This window comes from Neopsephotus bourkii, unplaced genomic scaffold (genome assembly GCF_033783945.1).
Source record: "Neopsephotus bourkii isolate Nb327-2 ecotype Australia unplaced genomic scaffold, CSIRO-AGI_Nbou_v1 NB_1139, whole genome shotgun sequence".
Classification (NCBI taxonomy): domain Eukaryota; kingdom Metazoa; phylum Chordata; class Aves; order Psittaciformes; family Psittacidae; genus Neopsephotus; species Neopsephotus bourkii.
The window spans coordinates 3,032,957-3,052,767 of NW_026901625.1; the positions used below are offsets into that span (position 1 = coordinate 3,032,957).

Here is a 19,811-nt window from a genome sequence, read left to right on the forward strand (position 1 = left end):
ACAAGTATACGTTCTGAGTGGGAAAGCACACACTACTTGGGGTACATGCAAGGGTTTCTTCAAGAAGAGGAAAATGCAGTCTAAGGAGGAGGACAGGAACATGAATGTGGCAGCCATGACCTATGGGAGAAGCATACATGGTTGGGAGCAGAAAGCCAGCATGGGAGCATCAAGAGTTCAAGGGTCTCCCAAATGCATCAGCTGACAGAAGGCAAAGGTTGCAGCACCAGCTACAACAGAACTTAATCCTCACACCAGACCCCTGGCTTCCACTACACACCTGATAAAAGGAGCTAGTAAAGATAAGGAATTGCCTCGTCACTTGGACAAACAGTCTCCAGGGGTTCAGACACCTCCAGAAGGGAAGTGGCAGCACTGCAGGAGGTGTGATGGTCAGGTCACTGTTGATGCCTTCAGAGCTTGTTGCACAAGCTTGGAAAGGAAGGGATCACAGAAAGAATCCATTTACCCATTCGATGCTATAGTGATGGAAATAATTCCCTAAACTGAATGCTAAGAGATAACCAAAGGCAAAATGATGTTAGAGGACAAGAACCAAACACTACAGCTGCACTGAGCAGTGCAGCACCACCTTCCACAGGTTCACAACCACCCAGCTCTAGCAAGGTGCCAAGACAGATCCCCAGACTGTTAAGTGCCAATGGCCAGCTGTCCAAATCCTGCAGTGCATCTCTCATGCAGGTGATTTCTCACCCTGTGTTTGTTTCTCCCTTCAAGCACATTACTGATGGGAGATTTTGGGTAACAGTGGCCTTTAACAACTGAACCTCTGAAATACAAACCAGATCTATCACCCAATTCTTCCTCTGCTGGACACAAGGAAGGTTCCTCTGGAATGTCCTCCACAACTCATTTGCAGACAAAAAAATATGAGAGTCCTTGCTAGCTGCAATGAAAATGAATGCCCCATTCAAAGGCAACTAAGGAAACACAACTAGTTGAGGGCAATCGGCATAAAGACACGCACCATGCACCAAGCCCATATTCTGCTCCAACAAGGGTCTTCACTAGAAAGATCTGGAAGAAAGTAGTGGGAGCTTTGCATATTACTGCTACCTTTGGCAGTCGGCTGTTGCAGCCGTGTTCATGTTTCTGAGTAAGACCTCATTCCCAATCCACAACTGGAGGAAACGGCATCGGAGGAACAGCAGAACAACCTGAACCATCAGAGGAACCATTCCTTCTCTAATAACAAGCCCTGGAGATGCCATTTTGAAGGTTAAGAATGTCAAAGATGCTGTAAGCCAGGATGCTAAAGGCAAATGAATACAAGGCGACAGACTGGAATCCAGCTGATGATACATTCAAAGCCACAAACCGTTAGCCTTTAAGCTAGTATTTTATCACAGGAGAAATGAATGCAAACTTATACTCCATAAAAAGAGATGGGACATTCAAAATTAAAAGGATATGACTTTTGTAAAGCTTTGCAACTACCACCAAGTGAATTACAGCTACGGAGAGAGACTTCTCTCTTGGCATAAGACTTGATACGCTTGCTTGATTGCTCTAGGCCCAGCTACTGCACATCAAGAGCTAACAAAAAGGTATTTTAAAATGCTAACCACATAGGACAGCTCTGGGTCTTTAATCTGTTTCTTCTTAATATCGGTGGTATCTGTGTGTATTTCATGTACAAGGGTGAGAGAAATGAGCTGGAAGTCCCAGAGTCTCTCTAACTTTGACCCCAAGACTTGGTCTTCAGCATGGTTTCCAACGACACGCAGCACAACTTAACTACCAGCATCAAGCAAACCAAAAGGAAATACAAGGAATTAAAAAGAGAGCAAAAAAAAGAAAAGCTTGGTAACTAAACCCAGCAGATGATATTAAAAACACAGAGCCGGGGGCAGGCCCAACCTGTCATTAAAAAAACATCTGACATCAGGAAATCACTGCACGAACCCCAGAAAACGCGAAGCAAATTCCATTCAGGAGCAAGTCAAACACGACGGTCCCATGCAAACGCACGCTGTCCCTTACTTAAAAAAAGAACAAGAAACAAACAGAAATTAAACATTTGCTCAAACTACAACCGCTCTGTAGGCAAAATATTTTAAGATGGCTTTTCCATAGTCATTTTTTTTTAAGCTCCCTAATTACGTGTGAGAATGATTGCTAAAAAACCCAAACAGACCATGGTGTTGGTATAGTTTCTTTCTCATAGCATTGAACAACACTCCTGAAACTCAGCATTCACACATGCATACTTAGACTTTGTATTTTCCTCTGGAAACAACTAGTCTTAAGTTACTGAGTTTTAAGTTACTTAAGTTGTCTTCGTTATCCAGAACACGGAGGAGGAGAAGGGGGGTGTCCACGCTGTGTCTGTCTGCCACGTGGATTCCCCTCCCTCCCCCCAAAAGTCAGTTCTTTGTTAAGTTCTCCTCTTGTCGATACCCGTTTTGTGTTTTTGTGGTTTAAGACTGTCCGAAGGGATAAGGACCGTGGAAACCCTGAAAGAAAGTTGGAGACGTAATCAATTTCAATAGGCAAGAAGTAAAACATTGACCATCCCATCCCAGTTACTTCCAAACCAAATGCAACCCTTTACCCACAAGACGACCTCTGGTGCCCGGCCTTATGACACACTTGAAGCTGATCTCCTGAGATGTCAGATCGTATCCACTTACCTCTTTCAGTGTTATTGGGCCACAAAGTAATTTGTATTTTCTACACCAGAGCAAAATAATCCCTTATAGACACTACAATGTGAGGCCAAGAATGGCAGTTTCCCAAGTCTCTTCTAAAGATTACAACAAACAGTGAAGTAAGAGCCTGTAACTGGTGGGAAAGCCCCACAACTGCGCTTTTGCTCTCTCAAGGTAACGAAATACATTTTCCTCAAGTGAAAAATCAACCGCATTTAACCAAAGAAATCAAAATGCTTACTAGAGAATCCATTTTTACATCCTAGAGTGAGTCACCTAAACAACAGATTTAGTAACAGGTCTCAGACGAACAGGAACTCCTTTCTGCAATTCCTGTTGTTTGAATCAGCTATCCAGGGTTTCATCAGGAAGCAAAAGAAAGTGACCAACAGAGAGGCAAGAGATTTCCTGTCACAGGGGTATAAAGTTTGTCACAATGATGAAGGTACAAACCACATGTATAATCCTCCTGTAAGGTCCAGACACTCAGGTCAGAAGTGAGGTGAGTATCATTATATTTCACTGTCAAAGGTAGAAGATTATCCAAATGCTTTTTTAAACACAGTGCAGCTTCTTTCCAGCACGCTGATGAGTTAAGACAACAGAGATCCTGATTAGCACAAAGCCATTACTTGTCTTGAAGTGAAGCTCTGACTTCAAGCCTTCACCATTTTGCCTTTAACGTGGCAAATTTCAAAGGAAACAGCAATTCCTGCACATTCTTCTATGACTCTGTGACAACCTCACTGCATGAGCCACAAAGCCACGAAACAATGAGTCTTTAACATGACTCGTGTAAAGCATCAACTTCATTCCTTTAAGCCCAAAAAACCCCAAGTTCAAGACATCTGTTGTGTATCTGTGTTATAAAGGAAGGAAGTGCTCTAAGAAGCCTGTAATGTTGCTGCACGTGAGAAAAAGTTAGCTCTTTAGGATACACCAGGTGGCAAAATACAAGACAATGGTGAAATGAAGAGTCAATCAGCAGGTCTCAAAATTCAACCCAGAGACACGAGGGCACCTCACAAACTGCATGGGAAACAGAGAAGACTGGAAACTTGGAAATCACTGTTTGCAGACACAAACACCTGGAAAACCAAACACGCTTCTACCCTAGGAACAGGCTGTGCTCTGGGTTTGTAAAGCAAGCTTTTCAAAAGGTAACTTCTAAGAGATTCCAACACAATAGTTCATCACCTTGGAAAGGAGAAACTCCTGCCAAAATAGAGAGACTGAGATACTCAATCTGAAAAATACATCACTGAAACAGTGGGGAGAAGAGAAACATTAAAGTAATGTGAAGAGGTGCACACCCCCCACCCCAAAGGACATAGAAGGAAAATGACATTGTAAGCAAGATCCTACACAGTCGCACTCAAAGAGGTTAACCTATTGTACTTACTGCTCACCAGCAGAAAACCAGGGTTTGCTGCCCATTACCTGTACAGACACACTTGCCAGAATTTGCTTTATGTATGAGTTACCTGCACACCAGGCTTTGTCTGCAGGTACTGGCAGGCAGGCACTGCTCCAGCTGCTCCCTGTACCTCTCGGGCACTTCAGCTTATGAGCAAGGCACCACTTTGCTCATTTAATCTGCACCTAAACCAAGCCATCTGCATCGCCCCGTGACATAAAAGCAGTGACACAGCTCAGCAGTACACAGTACAGTCTTCACCTTAGCCACAGTTCACAAGTCTTGCGGTATGCAGACAGAGACCCTGCCATTAACCTTGTTTTCAAGGAAACCCTCTGGATCTTCAGATACTGTTTTCTGTAGCATCCAATTTAAAACACCACAATTATGCTATTTGTGTTAATTAAAACCAGAATTTAGCTCACCTTCAGAGTCAAATGACCAAGTACATACAGCTCTGCAACACTGGCTACAGTGCACTTAACAGGCTGACATCTCTAGGTGAGCTTCTCATGAGCAACTCCAGAACAGTCCCACAATCTGTGACCAAGGTCAACGTTTCCTCATACAATTCATTTCACCAAGAAAAAAGAGCCCCAAATCTTTGCTCTTGGGATTGCCACTTCACTGCATTTCACTTACCATTGAGATTTATTAATGTGTATGAGAATGTACAAAATTAAGAAACACTTGTTTCTTTTAAGATCAAGCCTAGACTTGGTTTAACATCAGAACCTGAGCAAGAAACTCCTACTCTCCTTTGTGAAATGAGAATACTCCTTCTTCTTTCTCAGGAAGATACAAGCTGCCTGCAAAGCACTTTTTTCCCATTAAATTTATTCAACATGCAGTGCAATGTTGACACCTGAAAACCTCAGTTACTGCTGTAATGCAAATACCAAACTCCATTATATGACATTTCCAAGAATAATTATCCCTTGTAGGCAATATTTCACATCACAAACATGCAAAGATAATTCTGCATAAATTGCAGTTTTTCTGAGTTAGTTTATCTGAAGAATTACACTATTTTTGGTGAATTCCCTTCTAGTCTCAAAATGAGATCATTGTCTTTATGAAATGCTCAGCTGCAGCTTTGCAAATTTACTTTCATGTCTTCCAGTATCTTCCACAGAAGTAATTGCTAACTTGCCAGTGAGAGCACACTGGCTGTTCATGCAAGTAAGTGTGTGAGAACAGAGGACCACATTTTCTTTCAAGGAAAGACTCTACATGAAAATTATTGGCATAAATTATCATTTGACTTCTGCATCTAGAAAGGAACGGAGTCGTTTTGGGAAGTTAAAGGCCTTTGTAAATACTGAGCTCTTTAAGTGAAGGCAACTGTGCTAGAAATCAAATGAAGTTAAACCTTTCATAAAGCAGCACAACACAGGCTTTCAAACAGCTATCTTTATTTCACCTTTGTGACCGAGTCAAGATCAAGAAAAGGTACACTTCCAGAGAGACAGGAGGTTCTGATGCACAGCTGCGAAGCGATACAGGAGTCTCCCAGTGCACACTGACAGTAGCATCAGGCAACGCTACAAGTCCCCGTTTCCTCGGCACCTCCTGGGCTGCTCCTAGTCAAGTGCTTCTCCAAACTACACAGAGTTCTCTTAGCCAGCTTGTGTAAACTGAACAGACAGGAGAACAGAGTCTTGAGCACTTTTCATTGTGTTTATTCCATGCACGCTGCACACACGTGGCATGGGCCACCAGCAAGGTAAGAACTTTCTCACAGCGCAGCCACTGACAGGGCTGGTGTAGATGCAGAGCTGATGAAGTACATGAGGGCTCAAGTACATGATTAAGTTACCATGCAACAACTTAGCTCTTGTAACTCAATGGCGTGCTTTTAGTCTGCAGAGATAAAGTAACAGGGAAACTGTCGGCCTGCAATGGAGCAAAGTTAAGCTAAAACCAGATTATCTCACATTTCCACAGTCCAGACGCACAGGGACTGCTGGTGTTCATGGATGAGCTAACATGCAACATCCAAACACATTAGTCTTTCACCAGATAAGCAAACCAGCTCATGCAACATCAGTTTAGCCTGCAGATGCTATGCAGCAGCGTGGCTGTCGAGGAGTAGCTACAGTAGGTTTGAGTCCAGCGCTCTCCTACTCTGTTCTAGATTAATTTAACCATGTGGCAACGACCCACTTTGAAGCCCAGATACCAGGATGGAAGGAACTTCTGACCTACATGGATGCAAACACTTCTGGGGCATCTTCTACCCACAAATACAGTTCAGTACCCAAATAGTTCTCAGGGAAAAGAATTCTGCCTAAAGTTCAGAGGTACTAAAAACACATACGAATTGGAGTGCCCTGGTTTGGAGGAAGCATGCATCTAGAAGCAGCAGCCACTTTTAAACTCAAGAGGGAGGAAGCCAGTTAAAGGCTCTAAGTATAGAGAGATGGTTTTTCTCCTTACATACAGAAAGCTGTCAAGTATGGATCAGAGTTCAGCTCCACACAGAATGAAGGGAAATGGAGAGCATAAATACAGCAGGAAAAAAGGGTGCTGAGATTTTAATTTTGTGAACTGCAAATGTTCTTGTATTTCACTGGGCTTTTAATAGTGTGACTAATGAAGAGATTAACAGCAGACAAGCAGCAGAACGCTCTTTGCTATGGCAGTGACTATACACGTTGTTCTCTATGGGCAAATATTTGCAGAATCAGAACTTCTGTGTGCAGTTTCCTGCATTACAAGAAAGCAGCGATTCCTCAATTCATATGGGCAACTTTTTAATATATATATATGTATGTATTTAATATACATGTGACGCAGTACAATCCTAATGTCAGTATATGGCTATCCACTCAGACCTTTTTAGGTATTTAAACCTGTACGTTTCTTTCTTTAGTTAAGAAATTTAACTCTAATTCCCCAGGCACTGTAAGACTGCATCTTGCACTTTTAATGTAAAAGACTGTCACAAGAGAGCAGCAGTGACCTCAACAGTGTTGCTATGAGACAGGAGAGAGTAAATAGAAGCTGTATTCGCCTCATCTCTCTCGAGAATACAGAGAGAAACCGATTGCCAAAAAGGAGAGTAAAATACCCATGCATGGGTATATCTGGACTCTAATACAGCTCATCCCTACCCCGAGATAAGCATCCTATCCTGCACTTAAGCACATCTTTAGTTCTAAAGAACATGCAAAAACTCCACTGGGACTAGATATGACAACATGCTCAAAGCAATGCTGGGAACACAGAACCTGATCTACCACCTTACAGCAGTTGACTTAAGGTAAGTGGAGCGGGCCCAGGGAAGGTGTGCACTACAGCAGGAATAAAGATATAAAGATCACACCCAGTTTGTTTCAAGCAGATCACAGTTTTCATCTCATCTGCTTACAGGGAATTCAACCCTTGATTCGTTTCTGTGTTTTGTGTGGGTCTTTTTCTCCTAGGTGAGTACACAAACCATGTGCTGGATAAAAGCATTCTGAATGCTTCCACGTGTGAAACGTTGATAGACTTGTCTAATCCAGCAGCAGATGGCATGTCACTGTCACTAAGATCCTGCCTCCGATCGGGAATTTGAGAGGACAAGTCACACCTGCTCAGTTGCACCAGAGGGAGAACTGACACAGGCAAAGTCTGGCAACTTCTGGTATGTTTTACAGCTGCAGATGCCAGAAGCTGCAGTTTTAGCTCAAAGATCTCATGCAACTGCATGATTGGGGTACTCCATGATCTCTTGGCAGGGAGAAGCCTCCACAGTGATCTGAGAAATATTTAAGCACTTGTATTACCTCTAAATATGGGACATAGTCCCTTCTGAACACCTTAGCTAGACCTTACCCTTTCCCATTACTGTATCTCACCAAATGGTGTCTCAAACATGACTAGGGACTCACTCCATTCTCCTGGTACATGAAAGCAGACAAACACTGGAGGTCCTGCTGAAGATCACCAGAATCCAGGAATCCCACCACGCAACTACAGAACCAACCCACAGGACTCTCTGTCTGCTCCAAGAACCTGAAATAAAGCCTTTCACATCAATATTCAATCTCAGGACAACAGCCTCAAAAGTAGTTTTCTTTGCCCCTCTCAAGCAGCAGAGAACAGGTAAAGTCCTCAAGGAAGAGGGGAAGATGGGTCAAATACTGCTTTTCATAACAGGTAGTGGAACACCATCTATCTGCTCAGGAGGTTTAATACTTACACCACTTCCAATAAGCCCTTTTCCACTGAACTGGTACCCACAGCTGGCATACTGCTTGCACAGTATAGGGGTACTGCTTGCACATTATCCCTTCTTTGGAAAAGAAAGAAAAAAGAAGTATGTTCTTTCCCAGCTTGCAGGAGGCAGCAGGCGATGGTGCCAGACCCCAGCCAGGGAGCAACTGAAATGACACCAAATATCTCAGGTGTCAAACCTACTCAAACATGTTCACTACAGAAGCAGGATCATACCAATATTAAGTCTGTGGGGCAGAACGCCTCCTGCCCTGGACAAGAAGGGCAAGGCTGGAACCGGACTCTGATCTTCAGACCTACCTTAATAATGGCCTCCAAAGGCAAAGCTAACTTGTTTTATTGTGTTATAAACAAAAACACTGGAGCAGAGAAAAAACCCTCAAGTATCAATGAACTTTCACATACCCCACCCCATCTTCAAAAAGGACCGTAAGGTTATCCCTTCTCAAGCAGGCAAAAAAAAGATGTGTACTTTTTATCTCAGATAATCCACCTCAAATCCACCCAAGAACATTCTGTAAATACAAAAAGAAATAAACAAACCTCCCAAACAACATCTGAAAATAAAAAGGGGTGGTGGGTGGGGTGTTTGAGGAGTGGGGAGAAAGCCCACCTATCACCTATTCTGCATCTGAGGTTAGGTTATAATGGCTCACATCTCAAGAGTACTGCTCGGGAGCTTTGGGTTACCAGCTAAAGCAGCTTACTTCAGTTTATGACATCCTCTCTGGTAGTGCTTCACTCTCCTTTATGGCTTTTCCTTTCCACAGTACAGCTGACCTTTGCTATGGCCTCTGCACCTCCAATAACTATCAGTTTCTTGTACCTGTGTTCTTAGAAAAGACAAAGCATCTACTCCTCAGCCAGGAGAGTTTGTTGGGCTGCTTTACCTCCTAGTGCTCACAGCACTCTCACTAGGAAGAGCAAGGATACGTATTACAGGGAGAGACTTAGTGAAAACTGAAGGCCATGTTACTGCCAAAGCCCCACATCCAGCAATTCTACACAGGAACCTACTCAGAAGTGTGTGAGCAGTTCCACATCTCTCCACCTGCAAGTGCCTATCAACTACAAAGCAACCACCAAGCTCTGCACTCAGAAAACAGGCAAGGAAAAAAAAGCCATCTCCAGCCTAAAGCTGACCTCCAAAATTAAACCCAGGATTTCAGCTCTGAAAGGCTTCAGTAAGTCCACTATCTCACCAAAGCTGTACTTAGAAACTGTCTTTTGTTTTCCATCAGCTGGTACACAGAGCTGTTACCAATCTTTGCTGGGGTATGTAGACAGAGCCACAGAGCAGCGTTCCCCACCTGAAGCACTGGGGAGAAAGTGTATGCAGAGAAGATGTATCAGCATGTCAATGGCCTCTGCAGTCAGAGGATGACCTGTCCCTTCAGGGAACACTGCTATCCACCAAGCAACTGCTATGAAGACTTTCAGTCCCTGCTAACTCAGGTTGGATTTGAACTGACAGGTAAAGGCTTTATTTTTAGATCATTTCCTAAGCCATCCATTTCACTTTCACTGAGCAGAGCCTTGAAGCAGGAGCCAGTACAGCTTTTAGCAATTCACGTTTGGGGTGCAAAACACAAGAAGGGCGATTGGAAGTCTGTCACACAGTTCATCCCACGCATGCCATCAGTAAAAAATGCATAGCCCTGGTGCAAAGTAGGTCACTAAAATATGATCCACTGGTAGAGGACAGGCAGTTCATCCAGTTAGGAACTAAAGTGCTGTAGGTGAACTAACATTAGGGCTTTATTAATTCATTCAGCAACCAAGTGTTATTGTCCTACACAGACTGCTTAAAGTACAGTAAAGCATTTTAAAAGGATTTTAAAAATCAAACTAGTTTGACATACGACAGTACACACCTACACATACTGGCTGCATCAACAGGTGGATTCTGAATTGTAAATAATCCTGCAAGTCATTTTTCACACACAAGCAAATAAAAACAGTCAAAATATCACTCAGACTCATATAGCATCCACCAAGCAAGCTTTTGAGAGAGATTCAAAGGGAAGATAATTTAAAAGTCACCTACAATTATAACAAGACAAGGACACAGACAGGAATAGTCCTTTGATTGACTGTTCCTGACAGGTAGCTTCTGGGCTCAAAATGCTGAGCTCTGTAGTCTCCCCACACCATCTTAAAAGAAGTTACCTGGTAAGCTCAGGTTTGGGGAGGGTGGTTATCTTTTGTCTTTTCCAAATGATGTAAAACTCAGGAGCACATCTAGAGAGATATTTTGACTTATTTGCACACGCAACTGGAGCAGGCTCCAGCCACTAATAGTTACAGCACCCAGACAAGATTATATAAACTTTAAGAAGGACTCGAAGCAGAAACAGAAAGGTGGATCTAGTAAAGTCTATCAGAGGCAAAAAAAGAGTTTAATATAACATGAGGACTTGGCAGAGTCTGTCAAATTCAAAACCTTCCTTAGCAGGTCTGGCAGAAGCAGAAGGGAAGGGCTTTGCAGTTTGTAACGAGGAGCTATTACATACATCAGTCTCATCACCTACCCATTCTCCTGTTCTCCCAGGGCACCTACCTTACTGTATGTCACTACCGACAAGTTGTTCGAGTGACTGCTGGGGGAGAGATTTACAGAGTTTTGTGACAGTCCATTCTGATCTTGTTCGATTTGGTCAGGAGGAGGCCCCCATGTGTTTTTGCTGATTGTACCTAGCTCGGAACCCCCAGGGTCTTTTAGGTTGTTTTCATCTGGTTGCCTGTTCTTCTGTGGAGAGGCGAATGGGTTAAAGTTTCCTTCTACCTTGCGATGCGGTTGCGTGTTGAACTCTGTTTCAAAGGATGACAGCTGCTGTGTTACACCCAGAAGTCCTCCAACTTCCACGCTGAGGATCACCCAGATGACATCTGTGGAAAAAGGAAAGGCACTCTGGTTGTCACTCGGTGGAGTTAATGAAGGGGAAGAAGGAAAAAACCAGAACATGAATTCCATCCTTTACAGAGACAAGAAAAAATTCACCATTTCAAGTACATTTTAATGTAACATTGAAAGCACTGGTTAAACACTGATGTAGTGTCCAATCTTTCAAGAAAACCAGGCAAGTTTTACACTTACTGAACTTACACGAACCAGCTAAGAACATATAAAAACCAAAGCAACATGATAATTTGAAGCTCTGTGCTTCAGACTACCAATATGACGCACTGAAAAATGAAAACCTGAGGTGACTTTATCCAAGGCTATGCAGCAAGACTGAAATGATAGCCAGGAGATATCACTGCCAATCTTCTACTCTGATGGTAAAAGAAAAGGCAACGTTGTTTTTGTTTAGCTTTGAAAGGCTGGACTATTAATATAAAGCAACAAATGGGGTGACTTAGAAAGTAATTATGACTATGATAATTCACTGTAAAACATCTCCAGTTCCAAAACACAGTAGGTGAGCAAGATACCAAGGCTTGGTAGACGATTACATGAGCTCACAAACTATTGATTAGAGTAAGAAACATATTTGCAGTTCTTACCTAATGCATTTCTGTCTCTTGTACATAGATAAGATTGTTATTTTACTTATCATTTCATTTACACTTCATGCAAACATTACAGCCTATTTACATTAATACATATCTTGGTATGCATCCAAAATCAGTTTTATTATCATGCTCCCCCCACCCCTCCTTTTTTAGCACCTCTCCATTAAATGTGCTCTGGTATTGTTTTGCTGCACAGAGGAGAATTAAAAAGAACAGCAGCAATACCTTATCTCATCTCAGCAGGTCTGGTAAGAGCACCTCGCGTCACATGTAATTCATAGAACCATGGAATGGTGTGGGTTGGAAAGGGCCTTAAAGCTCGTCCAGTTTCAGCCCCTGCCACAAGCAGGGACCCCTTCCACTAGAGCAGGATGCTCCAAGCCCCTGTGTCCAACCTGGCCTTGAGCACTGCCAGGGATGGGGCAGCCACAGCTTCTCTGGGCACCCTGTGCCAGCTCCTCAACACCCTCACAGTAAACATTTCTTCTTAGTATCAAATCTAAATGTGCTCTCAGTTCACAGCTGTTACCCCATGTCCTATCCCTACACGACCTTATGAAAAGTCCCTCTCCAGTTGTTTCCAGGTTTTCTGCAGCCAAGTGCAGGCTGCTGTTGGCTGAACAACACTGCCCCCGGCGGCCCGGGGAGGAGCCTGCAGGTAAATTCACTGTTAGGATTTACCCCCATGGCTTCTCAAGCAGCACTGACTCACTGAAGCTCCCCTTTACAGGCCCACGCTCATCAGTTCTCATTTACGACCGAAGCCCAGAGGTGAGATTTCACCCTTCAGCACCCGGCGCTGTGCGGGACGCGGCCCCGCGGCGCCCCCTGCCGCCCGTCGGCCGAAGCACCGGCAGCACTGCGGCGCCCCCTGCTGGAACACCGGCGGCCCGCGGTGCGCCCCCTGCTGCCAGCCCCGCCGCTGCCCGGGCCGTGCCGGTCGGAAACCCCGCCGGGCGAGGGGGCCGGGGGCCTGCCAGGCCCCCAGCAGCGCTGGGGCTCACCCTCTGGGGCTCTAACCAGCGTAAAAGCCATTAACGGGGAGGGCCTCTTCATTAGGGGCTGTACTGATAGGACAAGGGGTGATGTTCAAACGGAAACAGGGGAAATTCAGGTTAGATGTAAGGAAGTTCTTTACTATGAGGGTGGCGAGGTGCTGGAATGGATTGCCCAAGGAAGCTGTGAACGCTCCATTCCTGGCAGTGCTCAAGGCCAGGCTGGATGGAGTCTTGGGTGACACGGTTTAGCGCGATGTGTCCCTGCTCATGGCAGGGGGGTTGGAAGTGGGTGATCTTAAGGTCCTTTCCAACCCCAACTATTCTGCGATTCTATAATCACATTGCAGAGAAGGGCAGCTGTGACTCCATGCTCAGCAGCCCAAGGGATTTGCATTTGTAGGTCGTTGTCTTTTAAAATGTGCAACTTGAGGACGTTTAGGAAGATCTCAAACTGTCAGGAGCTGGGAAAACCTCAGCTTTAATTTAATAACACACCAGCTGAACAAGCTGCATGGAGGAATTCAGGCCCGCTCTTCAGGGACAAGTTCCATCCACTTTTGACACCAGAGTCATACATTTACTGACAATTCTGCCAAACCCTGAGCACAGAGTTATTTTTGACTCCAAGTGCCAACATCTCTCACTCAAACCTGTGTAATTTGGGATACTCCCAACTGCCAAAACAGGCATAAAGATGTTCTCAGTTTAAACTAGAGCTGGCTCAGAGACTGAACGACTCCACATGAATGAGGATGCTGGTGGCCTGGGCTGAGAAACCAGGAAAAATACCAGAAAGTAGTTTTAAACACAGAAAAATGGGTCACAGTAGATGCACCAAATTCCTGTTCTGAAACCTGGATCCTGACTTTTCAAATGAGGCTTTCTCCACTTTATACCTGTATGTAGCCTAGTGTTCAGTGCTGGGAAACTGAGAGCCTCCAGGAGAACTGGTTTTCAGAGCTTGGTGTAATCTGCAATTTGTTCCAGTGGTTAGAAAACAGTCCTGTGCTGATCCAGACAACAAAGCAACTCTCTGGATGTTTCCTCTATTCTCTTTACTATATTTAGCCTCAGAGCTGGCAGACCTCTGCTTTCACCATCTGGTTATCAGGAGAGTGCCTGCAAGGGGCCTGGAGTTATCTGTCGTGAGAATGTCACAAAGGAGAGCTGGAAAAGGGATCACTCACCTCCGTAGTAGAGTCCCGTGGCAGTGCACATCCGCCACTGTCCCTGATACATTCCTGCTGTGCTGGGGCTGCACATCTGAACACTGACGTCTGCAATCTCCTGGGGCTCCAGGGACCTGACCATCACCATGTTCACGTGGCCAAACTGGTCTCCCCCAACATACTTCAGGCAAACCCCTGGGGGCCATGCCTCTGTCCCTGGGATTAAACAGAAGAAAGAATTACTGATGGAGCACTCGGAAATGCTTTGTGTGTGTTAAAAGACTGGATGAAACATGCTTATTACAACAGTTATGCAATTGGTGAACAGTCAAAGGATACCAAGACACACATCACCAGCAACGGGTACTGAAGAATACAGTTGTCAAGACAGTTGTTAACAGGTCCAGTTAGAGAGCAGCAAGACAATTTATAGTTCTATTTGAATAACCTCTACATCATATTTACACAGAAATGTTCTCAAAGTCCCAGTGTAACAGCTGCAAGAAAATCAACACAACCAACGTGTGTGTGTGTACCAGTGCTAGAGACAAAGGTGGGCTCCCCCCCACTTCTTTCTGCATCCCTACACGTAACTCCCGAGAGACATCAATGTAGATGTTATTAATACAAAGTGCTGGAAACATTCTTTCAGGGATTAATTCTTTTCTAAGCCCGTTCGCAGCCTCAGGAGGAGCCAACAGTTTGAACTATAATTAAAGAACTAGTACTATTCTCTAAATGGCTTTATTTCCTTTCTTGTAACAACCCTTCTCTCAGCCTTGTGCAAAGGTGGAAAGGCCTGTGAACATGTGATTTCTTTGTGGAGATGAATGTCTGGACTGCAGGTAGCGGGACCGACAATGTGACCTGGCAATGTGCTGAGGTACATGAAGCAGTTCCATACACAAGCACAGCCATCTCCACCAAACGTAACAGGTACTGGGGCAGACAGAAAGAGAAGTGCTTGTGAGATTCCTGAAAAATCAGTTCAGCAGCATTTTCTTATGCTGATTCTCCAGTAATGACATGACTAAGGCAATGACTTGGAGAATACTTTCTGCTCAGTTGAGGTCAATGGAAACAGCTGAGGAAAGCCTGAACCACCAGGGAGCTCTGAACCCACTGTGTCTCATTTGAGACAAGAATGGTGGATGTTGATCTGACCTTATGCTACCTCAAAGAGCATCCTTTGCAACAGCTTGCCTGCTAATTTAATCCCTGTGGATACTTCAGCAAAGACATGGCGGGGACTGGTTTTCTGGTCAAGTCCTTATTTGTGCAACTCACAATCTAACAGGGGAAGAGTGATGAGAACAAGTACAGTTGCATATCAAGAGCAGAGGATATATCACTACAGTTGGAAACAGCACTGAGATAGGGAGCTCTGCGAAAAGAGAAGGTGAGTGACGAGCTGACCCCAGACTATGGTGTGCAGGAGTATGAAGTCTCATCTGGAAAGGCTGGCAGCCCAGCAACATGGCTTAGTTTAAATAATTTATGTGATTTTTATCGGGTTTAATGGCTTTAGGCTTGCAAGGTGCCTAGAACACTTCAACTGATAAGCCCCATAAAATGGAATTATGATTATGTCATTCTATTGCAGTACACTCATCTCTCAGGAGATGATAAATTGTAGTAGATGTCCTGCAGAGCCAGCAGCTGCTGGGAGTAGAGTGGGAAAAGGAAATAAGTCTGTTAAATCCTGCTGCTCTTTCAGCAATGGTTCCACTATACAAACTGGTCCTTTGGCAGACAAGCCAAGCACTGTCCTGAACGGTATTGGAGCAGGGTATTGTGTCTTTGTAACACATCTGAAAACCTGACTGAATCTAGCTTACTGCTTGCACACCTAAAACTGACAATCTCTCATTGCTCTGCCTGTCATACTTGTCACGCACCGAACGCTTCGGTGACACATGCCTCAGGTATTTTGTGTTCTAAAACTGAAGTCATTTAATCAAAGGTTCCTGCAGAGCTGTTAAAAACCTTGGCTTTGCTTCAGTTATCCACCTAACAAGCAGATATCATCTGGAAACGCTATAGCTCTTTGATACCATACCTTAATTAAACCAAAAACTGGTTTTAAAATGCTACAGTTCACCTTAAACTGCAGTCATAACGCAGTTTGTGAAGTTGCATTTAACTAAAACATGCCTCAACAGCATGGTTTTAACAAGATCTGGCCTCCAGCACCACTGTTAAGAGTATAGATGTACATTTTAAGAAGTCAGGCTTTAACACACAGAAGCCAAAACAAATGCTGGCCCTGCCAGGAACTCGTATGTCAAGATTAACTCCCTTTCCTCCTTTTAGCAGGCCCATGGATTTCAGCAGGTCAATCCAGGAACAATGAAACACTGCCTGAACTAGGATGTTAAATGAAGGCTGAATTTGCATGTAGTAAAGAGTACATCAGAGGAAAAAGAGAGAAAGCAGTCTGAAAGAAGCAGGTATGGCTGTAGTCATAACACACGCTAATGAAGATACTAAGAGGAGAAACAAGACCTGTCAAACTTACTACATTTGTATTTGAGACAGCTGTGAGAAACTGACTGGCATTTTCTTAACATTACTGGAGTTAAGCAAGCTACATGTGTCACCTTCCCATTGTGCCATGTCAAACAAATGGAGGCAGAAAAAGTCAACTGAAATCATTAAACCCTTTCTCTAGAATACAGTCTCTATAACTTAGTGTTCTTAAACACACACAGACCCTCTTTGCACCTCTTGCTTCTTGATGAAACACTCCTAGATTTTTCATATGGTTTCAGTCCCTGTTATACGTTGATATTCAGCACAAATCTGTCCAGCACTTGAGTACTGCAGTTATCAACAAGCAGAAATACTAACACAGCTGAACTTTACTCATGATGATTCATGATTATTATCCCTTGTTGTGCTATCATTCTTCACAAAAGTGCAAGCATGTCAATTAATTTCAGACACACAGCTTAAACATCCAAGCAACGTCCTGTCATTGTAACACTTGAGGACAAGCTATTCTGCTTTACATCCATGGATCCCATCTTTCTCTCTGACCACATCCCAATAGATCAAGCACTGAGAATGTATTCTGCCTCATCCCACTTCCTGGGTCACAGTCACTGTTTGACTTAGGCTGGACTGTGGTCTCTGAGAGCATGGACAAGCAATGTTGCCAAGAAAGATTTCAAAAGGAAACGGTATCTGCCACATGACCCTTGTGTCACTACATCTTCTCAGAGGTAGACCACTGCATCACCGCCACCACAGAGAACACAGTGATGTAGAGAGCAGAACAACCCAATGACAGAGATGTCAGAGAAATGGCTGAAAATGGGTGGAAGGCCAATTACAAAGTAGAGGATGAATATGAGTGAGAGGCCAAAAAGGGTGTGGGAGGCCCACCCAATGACTTGCACTTCAATTTGTTTTTATCTAGAAGTTCACAGAGTTTCTGCATGGTGGCCTGAGGAACAGCACTGGTGAACTGAGCTGCACACCTCACCACAGAACGGCTGTGCGAGTCTAGGAAGGGATACCACATAGGTTGGCAGCTACCTTCTCCTGTGACAGGGTGGCTCTGTTCCAAGTTAAGTGCACACAAACCTCCTGCCTTAAGCCAGCATCTCTTCCATTAGTTCTGCCAACTTAACGCACACTACATAGGTTTGCTACAATCTAAAAGCCTTACCTGTGTTTTGTATCCTCCATGTTTTCGTAAACTGGGTATCAGGAGGGATGGACTCTCCTTCACCTATGGTTACATCTTCAACAAAGGACATGGAGGGTACATTGATATTTGGACTCTCAAAATCATAGTAGGCTCCAATGGCGGCTTGTAGATTCCTAGAAAGCAAAAAAGCAGATTTACAACCTGAAGCACAGGAGGGTCAGGTTGTCTTAACAGGTTCAGGTATGTCATCCTAAACAGTTAAGCAAAAATATTATCCAATCTGTATTAGCTCTGCTTGTCATCGCTTTTTAAAGCTCTATCACACATGAATTCTCAAAGATAAGAGAGCTCAAAATATAGCATTTTATTTGCCAGGGACACTATTTTAGACCACTTTTCTAATCTGCTTCTTATTGGCACTGGAAATTTTGGAACTTACCAGCCTTGGAAACCTCTATCCCATTAGCTCTTTATGAAATCTGCAGAAAAGTTCAAGAGACACCAAGGAAAGTACTCTGCAGCAGCACATAAACAGGGCAGTTTCTTTCTATCAGCCTTGTTTCCTGTGCTAATTTCAAAAGGACTGAATCTCTTCAATTTATTTTAGCACAAAAAGCCCAAAAAGAGCACTAGATGAGCAAAACACAAAGAATGCTTTTATCATACCTCTCAGGGCCAAAGGGAATCAGTAGCTATGGGTAATAACTCAAGCCTTGCTGCTTTTGAAACATACTCTCCTGTATGAGCCACAAGTACTTCAAGACTACTTGTTAATCATTAAGGTGCCTGCTCAGCTCTGAACAGTCACAACTGAAAGGAACTTATAAACCCTCTGAGTCACAAGTTCTTACTTAACAAAGACAAATGACAGTGGAAGTCTGTGTTATATTAAGGACACTCATGTGATCATTCATTTGAGAAGAGGAATAGTCCAACAGGAAGAGGATTCATGAGTCTTAGCTGCCATTCCATGATATACTATTAAGTTATTATGTGTTTGGCAAGTCATGCAATTCCTCATGTCTGTGAGGCTGTGGTCCTCATTTACATGTTGTGACTAGGTGCTGTAAGAATGGAGAGGAGTAAAATCTCACCCAATGCAATGGACAGAGACACTGTTTTTTATTCATGATTACCAAATTCTGTGTTGCTTTTTTGAGCAGGATAAAAAAAGCCCCAAAACCCCAAATTTTCAAGAACTGGGAAGTGTCACCTAATCCAAACCATGCAGAAGATCAGTCAGAAGCTGCACTAGATGGGTAGAGTGCTATATTGAGGGTTTGCATTGTGTGTCAGGGAGTCACGTGTATAAATCAAAGCCAGAAAGCCAAGGTGAAAGCAAGAGAAGCATTTGCAGTGTGACCCTGAGAAAGAGCAAACAAAGGGCTTTTTGGAGTGCTTGCCAGCTGGAAAGAGACTCAAAACAGTGAGCAAAGAAACTGCCTCCTGTTCAATCTCTACAGTGTTCAGGGAGGGAGGGGAATAAAATCAGAACTGCATGGGTGAAGTATCACTGCTTCCTTGTCACAGGGGACCGATAATGTGGCAGCTAATAGCACTGGAGCTTGGGGCAGAGAGGGCAATAGCCCAATTAGGCAGTTCTGCTATAGAGGCACGTGGGAGAGAACCTAAACAACACACGCACCAGTCGGGTGATCCATCAGAGTGACACAAGATAATGATGCTGTATTAACCACAGGAGTTCCTGACATCCTGCTAAAGTCTCCCAGCATCCAACCAAAGCATTAGGAGACACTGGAGGAATATCCTGTACAATGTGGCCACAACAACTGATCAGCAAATTCAGCAAGCTAAGCTTTACGCCGAGACCTTTCACCATCACCACGGAACAGACTTTGATATGAAGGGGAGACAAAAGAGCCACCATGTAAGATTTCTATGTTTAGAATAATGAATTTCAGACCAGAAACCATTATTCAGCTTGAGCCATTTTTTTACTTAGGAGCGTCAGGGCTATATTTAACACAGCCAGCTCGGGCAACTGCTGCAGGAAGGGTGCATGTCACATTAGCTAGTAAATAGAGACAAATGCTCACTTTTATGTCACCAACCGCCTGTTGCTTATACACTGCCCAAGATTTACATAACTCCCAACAGGGCTGTGCCAAAAGACTCCTGTTCGCTCAACCAGCAAACACT

At 43.9% G+C, this 19,811-nt stretch overlaps 1 protein-coding gene across 1 annotated transcript in view; it reads right to left on the minus strand.

Annotated features, from left to right (window-relative positions):
* Positions 1-2,029: 2,029 nt before the first annotated feature.
* The window catches only part of ILRUN (inflammation and lipid regulator with UBA-like and NBR1-like domains), a 30,052-nt gene continuing 12,270 nt past the window's right edge, over positions 2,030-19,811 (minus strand). Inside the window, exons 2-5 of the mRNA XM_061363034.1 lie at positions 17,670-17,824; positions 14,015-14,212; positions 10,874-11,202; positions 2,030-2,477 (exon numbers count right to left, since the gene is read on the minus strand). Of these exons, the coding sequence (XP_061219018.1) occupies positions 2,442-2,477; positions 10,874-11,202; positions 14,015-14,212; positions 17,670-17,824 (718 nt within the window). The 3' untranslated portion in view covers positions 2,030-2,441. The remainder of the gene's footprint in view (positions 2,478-10,873; positions 11,203-14,014; positions 14,213-17,669; positions 17,825-19,811) is intronic.